Source organism: Poecilia reticulata, linkage group LG2, assembly GCF_000633615.1.
Source record: "Poecilia reticulata strain Guanapo linkage group LG2, Guppy_female_1.0+MT, whole genome shotgun sequence".
In the NCBI taxonomy this organism is placed as follows: domain Eukaryota; kingdom Metazoa; phylum Chordata; class Actinopteri; order Cyprinodontiformes; family Poeciliidae; genus Poecilia; species Poecilia reticulata.
Window position 1 is genome coordinate 14,216,716 of NC_024332.1, and position 18,976 is coordinate 14,235,691.

Consider the following 18,976-nt stretch of genomic DNA (forward strand, 5'->3'; position numbering starts at 1 on the left):
TTTTTTTAAGAGAAAATGACATGCTTAAAAACAAGATCTGTTCACCATCAGAGATTTATTTACAGAGGTTCATTGGGAGCAGCTTAATTTCCACCTTCCCTGAATGGAAAAACAAAAAAATGGTCACGAAACCTGACGGATTAAGTCCGTAGCTTTGGTTTTGATTACGACACAACAGAAGAAGAACGACGACGTTGCTACAGTGGTCACATTAACGCCAGAATTACAGGCTCCCTGTAAATCAAGACAAGCATGAACATAAAGGACCGCGGCGGAGAAGAAGCTGGATGGACAGCAGATGTTTTCCTAGTCTGCCATGTAATAATACTTACAGTAAATGTGATCACAGATTACAGTCCAGCCTGATAAAACTGTAATTTATCTTAAGAAAAAAAAAAAGAAGTGTCAATGTAAAGCTTCTTTTGCTGTCGAGTATTGTTTCAGAAACCGATTGTAAACCACGTTATTTCACGAATTTCACTGTGCGACAAAGTAAGCAGCAAACATATACAGATTATAAAGTTAAACACTGTCAATCAGAGGGAAAAAATAAAAAATCACTGCGTCTGGTAAACATTGTTACACATACACGAGCCGGTTCCAGTGCTTCCTGTGTGATTACAAGCTCAAGATTGAGTAGGCTGTTGAAATATTTCACAGATTATATATATTGTTATTATTGTTTTAACAATGTCATCAATATTGGACCTTTAGTTTCTAATAACCAAGGAATTCCTGAAAAAAAAAAAAAAATTAAACAACCGTTTCCTGTGTCGCAAAAATCACATTTTGGTGCTCGTTTCTTTTTCGTTCAGAGGTATGTCGTCATGTTTCTTCTTCTTCTTCTTCTTCTTGTCATCATCGTCCTCCTCCTCCTCCTCCTCCTCCTTCTTCTTCCCCGAGTCTCCGGCGTACATTTTGCTCAGCTGTTCGGGGTCGACGTACGTGTAGAAGTGGGCCATGAAGGAGAAGATGATGCAGACGCCCAGCAGGAGGCCGCCGAACAGCAGGAACTCTTTCCACTGAGGAAATATCACACAAAAAGTGGTAAATAAACTGAACCCTTCAGGGAAAGAGGTTTATATCGCTAGAAAGAATTCGATCATGTCAAAGGTCTTTTTTTTTCGGTGTCTACTCAAAGCGATACCTGCTCCAGTCCCGCCCCCTCGGCCACAATCAGAACGATCACGTTTCCGAACGCGACCGTGAGCAGCCAGCCGGCCTGCAGCACCGACTTCATGTTGTTCGGAGCCTGGAGGACAAAGCGGGTAAGCAAAAGATATACCAATGATCTAGAGCTGAAAACAACTGGCCACCACAAAAATAATAATAAAAACCCATCTCTTGCTGTACCTTTAAGAGCTGGAGTTCCAGATTATTTGGATTTCTTTACTATTCAATCACCTTCGAAGTAGTTTTGGCATTTAGTAACTGGATTAGTTATTTTCTATTTGCAGATTTAGCTGCAAGCTCGTAATGAAAAACTGCAGCTTTCTGCCATTTTCTCTATTTTTTCTATTATTTATTCTGTACCTCAACACAAATGGACTAGTTTAGCAGTTTCATGGCAGACCTGTGAGTAGGAGAACTCCAAGCCTGTGATGGAGAACATGACCTCTCCTGCGGTAATCAGGGCGTACTGCGGGATCTGCCAGGCAATGTGCACGTTGTTGGCTTTCACGTCCTCCATCTTTTTAGCCACAATTTTACCAGCATCCTGATGAGATAAACACAGAGAGAGAGAGAGAGAGAGAGAGAGAGAGAGAGAGAGAGAGAGAGAGAGAGAGAGATCTGTCATGTGCAAAATACTACAATTATGCCAAACTGAAATCACTCAGAATTCGCCGAGCAACAGGAACTGGAAACTTTCTTTTAACCCTGATTGGCGGTGAGAAGGATGGAAACGTAACCTTTTTCTGTGATCTGAAGTGATACCAACACTCTTTAGTGTGGAAGTTGTTACCTGGCTGTTTTTATAGCCATTTTTAGTTCCAGTCAGGTCTGAATCCAGAGGACGTAAAGCATACCATTTAAAAAAGAAACCGTATTGTTTAGTGCATGTTGAGACATTTGTGCAGTTCATTTGGGCTGTGAGAAAGAGCAAGACTTTCAGCAGATAACATGAAGGCGGCATGCATGTCAATAAGGTGCTAAGTTTTATCCTAATGAGCTTCAAACTTCTGCTTAGTCAACATTCTTTAGCGAACACACATGGAAGTTTTTAGTGGCTATGCTAACCGTGCTAGTCGCTAATGTAAGATGCTAAATGTCAACCCTCCATTCATTTTGTTTTTATGTTTGTTTTACAATAGCTGATCTCTGCGCTGCTACATCACCTCTGCTAGCACAAAAATAATTACTGGTCATTAACGGCAGGAAGGGTAGAAAGAAATGTCCTGAGCGCTGTTCTTATTTTGGATTATGTCGCTGCTTTTAAAGAGAAATCAGAATCGACTAAAATCTCTCAGACACAGCAGGTCAAAGCTTTACAAGAACGACGGAAATAAAAATCAGTTTTAGTTGAAGGAGTGTTTACCTCCACCAGGATGATAGAGTAAGAAGCTCCAAAGTCCAGCAGGCCCAGGTGGAGATTCTCACACTGCTTTGACTGGTGGCTGCAGGGGACTGCCGCGTAGCTTTAATTTAAACAAGAAGGGGGGGGAGTTGGATCGGACCAAAGCATTGAGCTTGATTGATTCAGGAAATCAATAACTTTGATTCCGACGTCCATCTTAGGCGTCAATACTCACGGTCCCCGATTCACCCTGCTGTTTGCAGACATGCTGTAGTTCTGGGGAACGTAAAACTCCGTTTCCCCCACGGTTACGTTCATGGCTTCTGGCAACGTGTTGAAGAAGCTGTGGAGAATTCATCGGCAGCCGTCACAGATTTATGTAGATCAGATTACATGAAAACCAATACAATCCACAGGAACAAACATCATTTACCGCACATTCGGGTTCCCGTCTTCATTTTTGATGATGTAATCCTCCACCTGAAAAGTAAACATGGACTCTGATTCAGTTTTCTATCAGTAACATACTTTAGCTTTGCATTCTTAGCTTATCTGTGGTGTTCTTTCAGTTTTCAGACATTTGGACATGAACTACAAAAAAGGCCAACGACATAAAGTCCCCTGACTACTGTTAATATACACACCAGTTTACAAGCTTATTATTAACTTTACCTTGCATGAGAAATGTTTGGCTTATTGTAACCTTAACAATTAAAGCCATTATCAAAAAAAGTCATAAGTGTACCTACAAGTTTGCACTCAATACCAGGAGCTTTCTCGTGTACGATGAGACTGTAAGCTTTTCGTTCTTCAAATTCATGACTGCAAGAATACTGCGTTTCCTTAAACATGACGTCAAAACTCAGTTCCTTGTTGGAGGCCCCCAGCGGGAGAAGCTCGTATGCCGAGGGGTCCTGAGAGAGAGAGAGAGAGAGAGAGAGAGAGAGAGAGAGAGAGAGAGAGAGAGAGCAGAACGTTAGTGGTCAAAATATGGACAGAAAACCACAATTTTTAAAATAAAATTAAAAAACAATACCATTAATGACCCAAAGTAGAACAGCAAATTAAATCTTGGTATAAAATTGTTGGAATATTTCATTTAATCGTTTTCATGGCATCTCTGTCTAGCATTGAGGCTAGTTTACTAGTATAAAAGAATAAATAAAACCAAGAAAAATTAAGTTGGAACAAATACAACTAAAACCAAAAACTATAAAAGAATAAATATTTTTGGTTTTACAAAAAAAACCTAAAACAATTAAATGGCTTTTCAGGCGTTTTTCCAGTTACCTGAAGTTTTGTGATGGGGTCTTGAAACAGGTTGCCGCCGGCGACCTTCACGCTGATGTCTCCGTCTGCCAGGTTGAAGACCTGCAGCAGACTCTGGTCAGCAGGTGCTGGTTCCACCACCGTTTTCTACAGACACAATCACACTGGTTAACAGACAGAACGCCGCTTCATCAACAACCTATCGATTCATCGTCGTCGTTAAAAGGTAAAACTCATTTACTGATAGGAGGTATCAGTGTTACCTCCTATGAACATAATGCTTTAAGGGTAAAATCCTGCGGTAGCGGCGTGATTCACGCTCAGACGTACCACAACATTGATCTCCACCAGGGTGGCTGCTCCAAAGGCAAGAGCTGCAAAGATCATCCCTGTGGCCATTTTCCTCAGAGGCCTGAAGGCAGAGTGACAGGGTCACCAAAAAGTGGACAGAAGTGAGCAGATGTCATTGAACAATTTTGCCAAAAAAAAAAAAAACGACAAATGAACAGTGTAGGAATCGGAGGCATCAAAGAACAAGAATGAATGACTTTTAGTCAGTTTAGTTGGCATCTCTTTGATGATCGTTAATCGTTATGTTGAAGACCAGTGTTGCAACGTTTTTATGCAGAAACATTTTTCTAATATTGGTCGATATTTCCTCTTTGATCCAAGACGAGTCAGTGACTTTTTTATTCAGATTTCTGCAAAAAGAATCAAACCTTTCCCCTTTTTTCCTTTCTCAAACTTTTGATTTCGACGATAGTTTTCAACCGTCTTAAAGATTGTGCCTATGAGACATTTCATTCAGGTGTTTCCTGATCTTCCACCTCAGGTCTTTATTGTGAGGACTGGTCGTTTAATCAGCAGCTGAAGCCGGCATGAGCTGATGTTAAATCGCTCCTCATCGTTTATTTGTTTATTTCTTAACAGTCTTGATGTTACCCTGTCACAATTTTTACACACATCAAAACGTTGAAAGGATAGATGTGTACCACAGGTGACTTCGTTTGCCATTATTTTGTTTTTGATTCCAATAAGATCATATTGTAAACAATTGTATAGCGTTTTTACTTGTCCAGGTTAATCAGCTGCTCCTGTATTTGGTAGCTTTTCTTATGTCTCTTTCCTAAAAGTGGTTTACGATTTTAATTCATCTGTTTGACTATTTCTCCACTTTTTCAGTGAAAATGTAGCTTGTACTTTTCAAAGTTTGCCTTGACATTTATTTCACTGTGAAACCATCACAGAAAAAGAATAAAACAAAAACATTTTATATCTAAAAATGAATCATGGGATGATGATGATGGGTTTGTGAACATCTTAATGAAGGAAACATGACATATAGTAGATGTAGCTTCTGAGTTTTTATAATGGTGAATAATAATAAATTGGTCAAATGTATTGCTACATTAGTTTAACAGCAATAATTTTAAGTAGTTTTAGAGTTTTATGCAATATATACTATTAATCATTGTTTTCTTCAATGCCTGAAGAAATAAAAACAAATCCTGCCTGAAGTCGTCACAATTGATGGATGCAGATTTGCATTTTCTTTAAATTAGTCCTTTACTTTGGTGTCAAAGTAATATCGTTTGAGTGCTGTGCGTCATTTCTTTCTTTGATTTTATTCGCACTCTATATTTGAGTGGACAGCTCAAATGTGGAGAGGACAACACAGCGGTTTACTCACGTGATTTTGATTCTGCAGAGGCCAACGAGTGGATAAATGATGAGGTCAAAGATGGGTACGAAGACGAGAATCAGCAGCGCGTTCAGCATCTGGGCAGCGGACATGAGGAAAAGCAGCCTTTAAATGGCCCAATAAAACTTCAATAGAACTCATAAATGCTTCATTGTTCAAATATAATGAGCTTAAAGAGAAGATGGCAGCGATAAGCGCTCATAAAAGTGTTGACATAACAGTGACGGCGGCTTTTAACACCGACGGGCTTCATGCAGCGGATGCAGAACTGAAAACTTAGAAGAAAAAAAAACATTTGACTATTAATTTGAAAATGCAAATACTGACACTGTTTGAAATGTAAAAATGAAAATGTGAGGATGTTGGGGGGGAAAAGAGAAGCAAAACGAGATAAATAAACTTTTATAGCGTGTTGTTCTACCACGTCAAAACAACATTTACAGTCTTTGGGGTTTAATATGACAGATTTCTGCTGTACATTTACAGACACGTCAACCTTGAAACACCAAACTCACAGGTGGCAACAAAAGAAAATATGTTTGTGTCTTATGAATGTTAACTCAAATAACCTCAGCTGCATGAATGAGGGACAAACAGAGAGGGCGCTGTTGTCACTCACCGTACTAAAGCACAGCAGTGTCAGTAAGAAATAAAGAAAACTAAACTAAAAGCATAAACTTGACGAACGTTATACAAAAACCATACAAACCAACCTATTGTACCTTTGTGAAACTTTACTTTCCCATACATTTTGGTTGTTTTTAGGTCAATATGAGAATGCACAAAATGCAGGGAGTGTTCCTAGAAATGAAAACCGACCCCACTAATAGCTTATTTCTGATGACTTTGGCCCTGCAGATGCAAAAACACGCGCCTCATCATGTACACCCTCTGCCGGTTTTGGTTTTGGCCGTTTCTTGTTGCAGTTTTTGCTTCAGTGGCTCCCAAACAAAATCAGCTTAAAAAAAGCAGCAATCAACTGAACACAAAATGGAACAACACGCTTTTTTCTTTTAAGATCAGTAAGTCAGAATTAGTGAAAAAAAAATCTAATAAAACACACAGTTAATAAATACAAGTCTGCTGTAATCGTCATGGTGATAAGGGTTTTTTTTTTCCTCTGAAGTTTCACTCCAGCAGGCCTGAGGCATATTTTTGTAATTATTTCCAGCTCTCTCTCATTATATTTGACATTGTGAATGATTTGATTTTTTTATTCTGTTATTTATGAATATAAAAATAAGGAGTTTTGTGTAGCTTCTGCTTATTTTTGTCCCAGCGAAGGTGACATTTTAAACATGCATTTTGTATCTTAAAGCGCAAATAGTTGATTGTATTTTATTTTATCTTTGGCAAACAAAAATAAGTTTATTGTAAAAAATTAAAATTAAAAATAAAAAAACTTTAAAAAGGAGTGTTGAGATAAATAGTGTAATCTAACAATTTGTTAGCAAATAATTTTTAAAGTAATTTGTACCAGAAAACTGGACATTTTATACATTTTGTCTTAAAAGGAGAGGACAAAACCACCCAAACAAACTTCCTCTATATCTACATCTGCTTCTCAAAATATAATAACTCCCTATAATCTACATAAATCAGTTATCCTCTGCAAGTCTTTTCTTGTACATTTTTCCTCCTGGGTTTCAAGCAGTTATAGCTTAGATCAGTCACTCTTTAGCTTATTTTATCAGAAACTGTAGAGTTCTCACTATTTAGAAATGGTTTTAGATACTTAGCAACCCTGAGCAGGGGCACCTTGTTTACATTTAGAACAACATTAGATTAGTTTTCTCACCTCTTTTTTTTCTTTCCTTTGGTTTGTTAATTTGTTTGTATTTCCTTTTAACTCGTGTAAAGCACTTTGAATTGCCTTGTTGCTGAAAATATACTATATAAATAAAATTACCTTACCTTATTGTTCAATACAGGAAAAGGATCATAAACAGTGAAGAAGTATAAAAGAAATGTAGTCTAAGGTAGGATGATTTTCAACAAGGAATGAAATGAAGATAAAATATTGCTGAACACAAGTAAAATGGGAAAGTGTATTATTTTTTTCCCCCAAATGAAAAATAAACTTTGAAGCCCATAATTTCCACTCATGAACACTAAAATCACGTGACTTTATGAAGGTTTCATGAGAATGCATCACACTCTGTCTGGACATCCTGCAGTAATTTGTTCTTTATTCACAGCATTTAGGAAACGACACAAACCGACGGCAGAATGAGCTGCACATACCTGCATCTGGTCCGGCTTAATTGTGAAGGATTCTCCCTGTTGTGACACAGAAAATTAAAGTTTAACTCAGTGAATCCAAAACTGGGCACTGCATGGGTTATCTAAGCCATAAACAATAAAAAGTTACTGGAATAAAACGTCAGAACGTGGAGGAAGATCTGCTTTATGGGACAGTTTGTGCAATCGGATCCACATCAAAATCCACCCACAGATATCAAAGCGCAAATGTCAGCATTTAATGTTTTTTTTTTGTTGTTGTTGTTGTTGTTTTTTTGGCACGTTCAAATGATTTAAGAGACAGACTTACAAAAGCCAAGTTCATCCGTGTGGCTTGGAGAGTCCAGCGGGAACCCTGCAATAAAGAAACCAGCTCGGAGTTACATCAGCAGAATGACACTGAGATCACAAAAATAACAAAAATAATAAAAATAGAACTGAGTAAACACTTCACATGCTATTGAAGAAAACTGTAGCTTTTTATTTCTTATCTTTTTATCTTTTTCTAACCGTTTTTACACCAAGTGAAGGAGGAGCTCATCAAAAATGAAAGTCGGGAATTGTAGATGTCGTGAAGTTTTCATTGGTCCATGTAGCGAATTAAATAAAACAAGCTTTTGATCGGATACTAATATACAAATTGATACTTTGTTTCATGCTCAGAGTCAGTAAAAATAGAGCTTCTCTCACAGAGTAGAATTGCTGACGATCAGCCAAGATGTACAAATGTTTGGATGGTTTTTTTTTTACTTTAACGTTCAGATATTAAGGAAACTTTGACTATAATGGAAGAACTAAATTACAGTGGATCCCAGCATATTCACCGTTCAGTATTCATGAATCATTTGTCTGTAGAGCATATCTGACATATTTTAAAGAAAATGCATCTTCACAAGGTGAAGTTCAAACCTAGCTGACAAATGATTGGCTAATGTTTGCAAAGGAGCCAATCAAGACGTGCCATTCAGTTTTTGTTTAGTTTTTTTGGCTCCGATTGGCTGTTCCCCTAAAAAGCAGAAATAAGGAAGACTGTAGAGATGTTAGCTTCTGCAGGAGAGCCAGGATGGTTACCACTGTTTGTTCTAATGCATTTTGAGGTATATTTGGTATGTAACTATTAAAATAGGCAGTTTGAAGCATTTTTGACAGTGGTTCCTTATCCCCACAGATTCACTGCAGTAGATCCAAAATATAAAATAAAAGAGTCCAACATTAATTAGCAGACAGATATATAATTCCTGAAAATTTAAGGTCAATTTTCACAGGCTAATTTCAGCAACAAAATATGTTGTTTTTTTTTTTTATGCTTTCTCCATCTTATAAACTGCCTGTTCTGGACGGTCACATTTGCACCATTCTTACATTGCATTGGGGGGAGCCACACGCAATCATTTCAAGGGCCTCAAATGGCCCCTGTGCCACACTTTGGACACCCATGTTTTGGAAAAATCTTCATTGGATTTAGACAGTCAGCCGTATGTCTAGTTGGACATTTTAGTTATACTCTGTCCAAGCAGCACTTACAGTCAAGAAATTAATTATTAAGCTTCTACGCAGTAAGCTTTACTCTTTACAGCTACTATTCAATGCTCATGATGTTTTGTACTGGTTGTTTCCTTAACTGGGGATTACAATATTCCTACTCGCTGTGTTCTGTTCCAGAGGTTGAAGAGAAAACAATTCAATTGTTTTAAAAAATAATAATTCAAAAAGTGAAAGCAGAAAACTCTTGAACTTCAGTATTTCTTATGACAATGCATGTTTGTCCTATTACATGATTTACAATCAGACAAGCCGCTAAATGGTCAGGACTTTAATTTCGTTGCTCGGCGGGATGAATGTGAGCCTGTACCTGCTGGTCAAACAGAGCCCAGAACATCGGCAGAGGGATGTAGAGCACCAGAACCCGCAGAACCATCTTGATCTCCTGAATCAGTCGCTTCTGTTGAACAGAGGAGCAGAAACGCGGATGGATTCGTGAAGGTTAAAGCGAGTTTACATCGTGAAGAAGCGGCGGTGGCGTTTTGCGGGTCGTTACCGGGTACTTGTCTTCGGCCCAGTCCAGCCAGTGCTTCCTCTTGAGGTCATCTTTTGAGCTGTTCCAGCGGTTTTTGATGGCAAACTGACCGGAGGAAGAAATAAGAATAAAAAAAAAGAACAAGCCTACTTCAATGTGCACTAAGTTAATCCCACGCACACTCATGTCTAACCCTAAGACATGAGTGGGAGATGAAGTGACTCACGCCGATACATTTGCAGACTTCCCCCAGGACGTTTCCCTGAGGCGGCGTCTTCTTGTACATACCGCTGCCAAATATGAACACAGCTGTGGAGGACCAGATGGAGAACTAGCATCAGCTCAAACCATTGATTTTCCAAACACGAGAGGAAACAGAAGTTTTTCCAAAAGTCTGTCCTCTAGTAAAACATTTCACAAAGCATACTACTCATCTTGACTATTTTCTTTGGTTCTCTCTACCTTTAGTCATCCTAAGTTTGTTTGATCTTTAAAATTTCATCTCTTAGGTCCTAAAGTTTTTTTCCTACATTGCGTTATCTAACTTTTTTTTAACCGTTTTAACTTTTTCCAGGGGTTCTTAGCGTTTATTACTTTTTTTTTTTTAAGTACCATCTTGGAGATTTTTTTTTGTCGCACAAAGTTGCTCTTCAGTGAACCAATCTTAGGATTTTATTTAAAACGCATTTAAGTTTACTAAAATAAACCGCATGTTCATAAAATACGGTTCCCATTCTGACCGTCTTTCTTTAAGCAACACATAGTTGATCTTCAGTTAAACAATCTTGGAAAGAACGATTTTATTTTTTTCCTCGCTCAAAACAACAACAAACACAACTTAAACCTTGAATGCTAAAACTCCTTTCAGCCTAAACTCGACATCCATCTGAACGTCACTGGTGTCACAGTTTGCTCCCACAGTCAGCAGGCGACCGGGCATGAATCCCGCACGGATCAGGGCTGACGGGGAAACGGCGGCCAGAGAAAACTGGCCGTCACAACGGATGAGATCGGGCCTTGATCAGGGTGAAGCCTGGCTTGTGTAAATAGCCTCAGCATGCACATTGCAGCCTCTAGTGACGCCCGCATCCTGCAACGGCATCGAGGTCCCCGTAGATTATAAACGTTTAGATTTTTCTACTGCAGTTTGTGTATTTTTATACTTGCTAAAACCTGTAGCAATGAAGACAAATATGTATTAAACCAACTATGATTTCGGCTCCACATGCACAAAAAAAAAAAAAAAAAAGCTCAGTAAAACCAAACAAGAAAAAATATCCAACATTTCTATCCATCTGTAACGACATTGTGTAAAAGCAAATATTAATTTGGTCTCTTATCGTCTTTGAATACCAGACACCAGATTCCATCACATTTTTCTCAAGCTGTTCTGTAAATGTTTGAATTCCCTGCTGCTTCTTAAATACCTGGGGCGAAGCGGAGCCGATAAAAAATCCTTACCCAGAGCCACGACCATCAACGCTGCAGGAACGCCAAAGGCCAGGGCGTAGCAGTCGTCACCGAAACACTTCACATCACCTGAGGGGGGCAGACGACGTTTACCGACGCCAGGGATGTGCGGCGCACGCTGAACGTTACGACGGCGAACGCTCACCTCTCAGGATGGGCGTTATCAGCGTCGACAAAACGCTCCCGGCGTTGATCGACATGTAGAAAATTGAGAAGAATTTCTGTCTTTCCTTTATCTGGAGGTAAAGAGAAGAAAAAAAGAGTTTAAAAAGTTCAAATGTTACTGTGAACTTGGATCTTGAATATTTTAAGAAGCGCTACACTTGTTTTTAGTATTTTCTAAACAATAATGATGGTTTTAAAATCAAAAGAGCATTGTGATAAAAAAAAATCTAATATTTTGCTGTAGATTTCCTTACATTTTTGCACATTTATCCTGATTAAACTGCCTTTAACAGGATAAAAACTACCTACCAGGGTACAGGTTTACCCCAGAAACCCACCTGATACCTTTTCCCCTCCTAAAACTATTGTTTTCTGTTTGAGAAAATCACTGAAATATGTAGCAAAAGTTTGTATGATCCATGGTAACATCATATTGGGTCAATATTGGTATCGGCCGATACGCAAAGCTGCAATATGGTTATCGTATCGCAAGTGAAAATGTTGTATTGTGACACCATAACTATTGGCACAATTTACCAAAGCAGAAGTTTGCAGAAATAACTCAGTGAGGCAAACTTTTATGTATACACACACACGCACACACACACACCCCCGCACACACACACACACGGACACAAGCCAAAACCTATTCCAAACACACAGCTTTTCAAGCAATGGCTCATGGGAGTTTTAATCTGATGCTGTTCTGCTTGTGCTGCATTTCCAACTTTGGTTTGTGTATAAACCAACACAATGAAATGTCATCATTTTGTCACTCATCTATCATCCTAGTGGACGCCCGTGTTTATTGGGGTGCATTCAGGGCGCAGAGCCAGGGAGGAAAATGCAAACAAACTGCATCCAGGGCAAGAAAGCTCTGCCTGAAGGAACACCTCCATTTAAAGTTCAGCTTAAAAGGAAGAGTGAGAAATGTTGAGGAGATTCTCTAAACCAAAAACACTTTTTACAATTATCACCCCAAAGTGATAAGTGTGTGATAAAGATGTTTACACACACTGGAATTCCTTGGATGCGTCAACTCATCATGATAAAGGACTAATTTAATCTAATTTTCTCAACCATATTCTTTTTATGGTTTAATTCTCACACGGTAGTGTGATAGTGGAGGAATCATATCTGATATTTGTATTATCTCTTTAATCTAAAGAAATGATTGCAAGCAGCAGAAGGTCTTACTTCAAAAGTGCTAAATTCCCAATATCTCAAGTAATCCCAATGCCAAAAAATAAAACTAAACCTTCAACTGGATTAATATTAAGCTGGTACAAATTAAATAACCGTTTATTATATATTTGTCAGGTGTCAGGCCGCCCCCACGGGCATGCTGCCCTTGGCAAAGAGCCACACCATAAACCCTCACTGATTAGATGCTTACGTGTTCTTCCTGGAACTGATCTCCTCCAAATGCTGCTACACACGGTTTGATTCCTCCGGTGCCCAACGCGATGAGGATCAGGCCAAACATGGACAAACCGCTGGAGCACAAAAAAAAGGAAAATCAGACACACTGAGAACGATCGTCACCAGCATACTGGACAAAATTAAGAGAGTTTAATGGCTCTTTAACTCTAAAACATCGCTGGAAAGCATTTCTTGTTATTTTTTAATGTGCGGTTCTTTCTCCATTTTAGTTAGTGACTGTTTCTTTTACACATTCTGCTAATAAAATCAGGTCTGTGCAAGCGCAAAAAAGGTCCAGGATCTGTGACTCACATGTGCGCGTCGGTGTTTCCCACAGTGGGAATGGCTCCCACAGACTTGACCACATGGCCGATCACGTAAACGATGGACAGGTAGATGATGGTCCTGTTGGGAGTAAACAGTCATTGTGTGCACGCGGCGCTGAGCTCCTCTAATCTCTTTGTTTGGCTGTGTGTGGTCAGAGCGGGTCACACCCTTCCTCGGGGTCAGAGGCCAGGCTACGGGTGAACTCACTTGAATTTTCCGAGCCAGGAGTCGGCGATGACGGCTCCCAGGATGGGAGTGAAGTAGCAGAGGCCGCTGAAGGCATGGTAGATGGCGGTGGAAAGGTCCTTGTCCCACTTCAGGTAGCTGAGGAAGTACAGCGTCAGCACCGCTGCGATCAGAGCACACAGGCATTAGCTGGTACCCGCCAACGCGTTAAAATATAAAGGCCAGGTGGCGAGACGAATTGTTTCAAAGCTTTTTCCCCACATGTACGGTGACATTTAGCTTGTACAATTCAACTGGAAAACTAATGTGTTGGACAAACAAAACCCTGTTGTAGGGCAACACAGAGACACACAGGACAAGCAACCATGCACACACACACTCACACCTAGGGACAATTTAGACAGACCAATTAACCTGACAGTCATGTTTTTGGACTGTGGGAGGAAACCGGAGTACCCGGAGAAAACCCACGCATGCACAGGGAGAACATGCAAACTCCATGCTGAAAGACTTGGGCTGGGAATTGAACCCAGAACCTTCTTGCTGCAAGGCAACAGCTTGACAAACTGTGCCACTGTGCAGCCCCTGTCAACACTGCAAAAACCCAAAATCTTACCAAGTATTTTTGGTCTATATCGTTTTTAGTGCAAGACAAAACTAACTTATAAGTAACTTAACATATAGTAGCTTGTTATAAGTCAATAATTCTCTAATATTGACCAAAAGATGTCTGTTCCATTGGCAGATTATTTCACTTATAACATTTGGAAAAATATCTTGTTATAAGTGAAAATAATCTGTCAATGGAACAGGTATGTTTTCTGCAATTTTAAGGAACTACTGACTTAAAACTTGCTGAAAAGTTACTTGTTAGTTGGTATACTTGAAGTAAGATTTTTTTTAAAAAAGATAACTAAAAATAAAATTGTGAAAAAGTGCAATGTTCTTTATAACTTATTTCAGAAAGGGAAACTGATAGATTCCTTACACAGAGGGAAACATTTATTTTGATGATTGTAACTTACTGATAATAAAAAACCCAAAATTCAGCATCTCAAAGTCAGAATCAATAAATAAATATTTGAAACTGAAATATTGAGCTTTTAAAAAGTATTTTCCATTTCTGCACACCCAGTGCGTGTCCTGCCCCCGTTAAAGAGAAGATTTCCTCTCTACTTTTACAAGGTTTCTGCAAACTTAAAGACTCGATAACTGAGTTCAATTTGATGGGTTTCCTTAGTTTAGAAACAAAACGTTTTACCCACTGGCATAATCAACTGACAATCTGCGTGATTGTTTGGTATTGAGAAACTTCTGAGAAACTTCCTCTATATAAAGTGAGTCAGTTGTGCTGAAGTGCCAGGAAACTGTTGATCTGAGCTGAAAACAATCTGAATGAAAATCGTTACGGAGGTCTGAAAGTCAAACATGATTTATCTTCATTTTTTCATACTTAACTCAGACTAACTGCAGTGTGGAAAGCAGGTAAAATACACACAGTTTAATGCGCTAAAAAAAAAAAAAGAATAATAATGACCTGGAAGGAAAACCTCCAGCATTCATCACCATGAGAAATCTGGAACTCTAGAGGAAAACGTTTCACAGTMATTTGTGGTTCTATAATTGTCCCATTTGACAGTGAGAAAAAAAAAAGATGTTTTGAAACATTTTACAACAGACTGAGAAAAAAAGAACATGTGCCAGTGATAAACTCAGAGGCCAACTTTGGGCTTGGATTTTATATAATTCAGAAAGAAAACTCAGGAAAAAAAAAAAGCTTCTTTTCTCTCGCTGATTTCTTAGAGTGAACGCCACCCGCTTTCTAAACGGCGATTTTAAGCTCAAAACATCTTATGGAGACTTTTACATGAGAAATGTAAACACTGTTGAGCAGAAAACTGGTCTTGTGCTGGTTTGTACTGTGACAAACATGCGGTCATGTGAGAGAAGGAGAGAGCAACCAGGAGAATCCACGGAAAGCATCCCTTACCTTTCATGCCATAGTAGGAGAAACGTTCACAGAACTCGTTCACCACTATGAAGCAGATGCTGGTTGGGTAGTTGGTTCCACATAGCTTCTAAAAAGAGCAACAACAAAATGCATCCAAAATAAGACCACACTTTTACAGCATGACAAAGAAACCTAATAAGTGACAGTAAATCCACTCTGACGTTATCTTCCAGCCTTTCGCCAATTCCAAACAAACGCGGATCCGATCRATAAAGTCTCCATTTCCTGCTCCTGCCGTGACAGGAGAGGAATGTTGTCGATGTCGCTCCGTTTGTCGTGACATTCCAGGTTAATTATTATGCACAAATAGAGGTTTTATGAAAGTTTAACAGCTGTGAGACCTCTGATGGGATCAGATGCTGCGCAAGAGTGGAAAATATATGATTAGCAACACCAGTTTCTGCCATAAAATATCACACCAAATTGCATTTACATTCCCTCTGTTTAACTCTCTTTACCACTGGTTACAGTGGCAACAGTCTGAGGAAATGCATTGAAAAAACACCTTAAAATGGAGCCTTCCCACATGGAAAATAAGCATACACAATGTTGAAATGCCTTTTGAGGTTTTGTACGGAACAACTCTAGGGGAAAAAAAGCGGAACCCATTCGTATACCAACTCTTTGGTATACAAATCCACTTTTTTCCCCCTAGAGTTGTTCTGTACCAAACCTCGAATACCAACTCTTTGGTATACAGATGGACCTTGAGCTACTTCGATTCTCTGCCTCTCCACTCTTCCTCCAGACTCTGGGATCTTGATTCCCAAATCAAAAATGGAAMATTTATTTTCATCTGCTGAGGACTTTTGAGCCGTTGCTCACCTTAGCCCAGGTAAGACTCTTCTGGTGTTTGTGGTTCAGTGACACAAGGAAGTCGACGGTTGTAGCTTGTGTCCTGGATGCGTCTGTGTGTTGWGGCTCATGAAACCCGCAACGCTACAGTTTTCTGGTTGATTTGTGTTGGATTTGGTGAAACCATGTTGGGTCACCATGAGCCCAGGCTACCCATTCAGTACAAGAAGAATCAATGACGCACGGGTCGGCTGCCACGTCTTATAGTTGACGATGTCATTTAATTCCTAGTTTAGTTTGTATGCTTAGTCTGTTTGTAAAGTAATTTGTAATTAAGTAGATGAATATACAACCTGTGTTTATGAGGTATAATATTAAAGAGGACAGTGCAAACAGAAACATTAATACTGATTAGTAAATATTAGGCTGGAATAATCTAATTCAAATGTGTGAGTGCAAAGCTTGTCTATTCTTCCTCCGAATTAAAAATTACAGATAATATCAAGGTGTTGAAWTGTCGGCTTTTTGGTTCAGCAGTTTTCCTTATTTCCAAATTATGAACACTAACTCAGTAAGCTGTGAAGCACTTTAAATGTCGTTCTGGGTTCTTATGTGACCTCCTGGATAAGTTTGTAGGTGAATTCTTGGAGGAATTTTGGTCCAAATTTGAATTCAGCAAAACAGAAAGAAATTTGTTTAATGCTTGATTTAAGAAGCGGGTAATTGTACATGACAGTGCTGGTTTCGACTTTAAATTAAACCATTAGAAAATAGCATCTTCTCAGGTTACGTTTGTCTTATACAAAACATTTTTAAAGGGGCAGTATTGTGCACACATCGTGATGCGTTTAAGAGCTGACCCGAATGCATCAGGTGTAAAAAAAAAGAAAAAAAATTAACGTAATGTTCTGTAGATGATTATTTTATAACAAAAAAGTAGCCAACTTACCAAAAAAAAGCTAAAAGTAGCACTAAATAATCCAAGGAGATAGCAGGAAACCAGGAACGTTTAAGTTTAAACCACATTTAAGTCACACGGTTCTGTGCCATATTTATTTATCCAACATGACAAAATGTTGACCACAATCTAATTCTGTAAATGACGCAGGACTGCCAGAAAATGTCTGCAGCTGTGATATGACACCAAATATACAATTTTAGTCTTTCTTGGAAAGAACAAGCATCAAGTAGAAATATTTGCTACACTGACAACGAAATCGATGCAGGTTTTCATCTGAAGTTTCATATCGAACCGGCTGGGCAATATTTAAACTCGGCTTTTCAAGAGAAAGGGTGAGACCCTTTTTCTGTTTGTTTTATAAAAACAAAATGTCAAAAAAAAAAAAACTTAAAGAGTTTCTAACCACGACTACTGTACTGGTACGCAGCAGCATCACCTCCGTATTCACAGAGGCATCATCCGGCTTTAGCACAATGTGGATGAATGATAGAGTCAGTATTTGTTCAAAAATATCTATACGGTTAACACTGTCACATGCATCAAGTGTTGCTTGCTCGTCAGGGTATGATGCAGTTCAGGTGATCTAAAGACAGCAGTTTGATCCAAGCTCATTCTCACAGGTTTTTGTTTCTTTTTATGCATGGCCATTTTTATTGGGTGTGAAAACTTGCTCAAGATACTTCGATTGTGCAACTCTTTCAATAATGCACACCCAGCTCTAGTTACCCAGTGTGCTTAAGAACCGTTTTGAAATGGTTTATCGGTTTATACGCGTTTTAAACCTATAAATGCTCGCTGTAAAGCAATAGGAAACTTGTCCACACAAGTTTGGGGACCAGCCAAACTTGTTTGCCCGCTCCCCTACCCTTCTAACAATTCACAGACAATTTAAACCAAACTTAATTCAATCTTTAAAAAAACAAACAAACTGCCATGTGATATTGAAGCCTCACAGATGTAGCGAGTAATTCTCTTATCTCATTAAAAAAAATGCGGACGGAACAGACTGAGGACTTCTCACTCGCAGTCTGTTCGAGCAGAGAGGACATCCTCAGCTCATCTGGCGCTGATAAGCGTCATTTTACTAACGCAAAGTGAAGAGATGTGCCGCTGCGATGTGCTTCCGTCCCGGGGAAGATAGTTGGAGGTACGCGTGGCGATCAGCTTTCACCAAAACAACTTTTTAACTGTGCAGAGGAGGCGGTTGCGTCATTTCAGCCCGAATTAAACCGAACACCATCGGATCCTGACTCGGAAAGCCAAATAAAAAATAAATCAATAACCCGAAACAGGATCTAATCCAAGTCCCGAAGCAGACCCAGAACTTTTCAACAAACTAGTTTAAAAAAAAACAACAACAACATAAAAATGCGCACACAACAAAAGTAAAGAAAACATTCAAACTGAAGCACACAGATACTTCGCTCGTATTTACCTTGCCCATGTTGCCTTTTTTTTTTGCCCACCCTGCGACTTTTGTTGTTTCTGTGGATCTCTGTTTACTGAAGCATCAGGCAGCTCCGACTTCACCTCCAAGTCCGTCCCTCCTCTCTCTCTCTCTCTGCTCCGCTCTCTGACGGGGCTCGGAAATAAATTAAAAGAAGAAGAAGAAGAAAAAACGAGATCACGCTGCTCGTAAAAACGCCGACGACTTTAAAGTTAATCTTCCACCACCGGGGAGGAAAACTTTGGTCTTATTGCCACTTGAGACAAACTGCGCCTTCCAGTCCGATCCGATCCAATAAGCTCGCGTTCTGTCCCGACGACCATTGAGATCCAGAAAGTTGACGTTTGAAACTCACTTTCCGTGGATCAGGAGGTCCGTTAGTGGGAGAGGGAGGCGGGGGGGCCCAGCAGCAGCAGCAGCAGCAGCAGCAGCAGCAGCAGCAGCAGCA

At 39.4% G+C, this 18,976-nt stretch overlaps 1 protein-coding gene across 1 annotated transcript; it reads right to left on the reverse strand.

Annotated features, from left to right (window-relative positions):
- Positions 1-35: 35 nt before the first annotated feature.
- On the reverse strand, positions 36-18,943 carry slc15a2 (solute carrier family 15 member 2). Its single transcript, XM_008432458.2, has 22 exons — positions 18,517-18,943; positions 15,305-15,392; positions 13,336-13,477; positions 13,114-13,206; positions 12,776-12,875; positions 11,360-11,450; positions 11,206-11,283; positions 9,971-10,053; positions 9,766-9,849; positions 9,580-9,669; positions 8,038-8,082; positions 7,731-7,766; positions 5,475-5,563; positions 4,115-4,196; positions 3,806-3,931; positions 3,265-3,429; positions 2,949-2,995; positions 2,751-2,858; positions 2,537-2,636; positions 1,574-1,717; positions 1,148-1,252; positions 36-1,022 (listed from the first exon to the last, which is right to left on the reverse strand). The coding sequence occupies exons 1-22, from the start codon at positions 18,523-18,525 to the stop codon at positions 783-785; spliced, it is 2,145 nt and encodes a 714-aa protein (XP_008430680.1). The 5' UTR covers positions 18,526-18,943; the 3' UTR covers positions 36-782.
- Between the last annotated feature and the right edge of the window lie 33 nt (positions 18,944-18,976).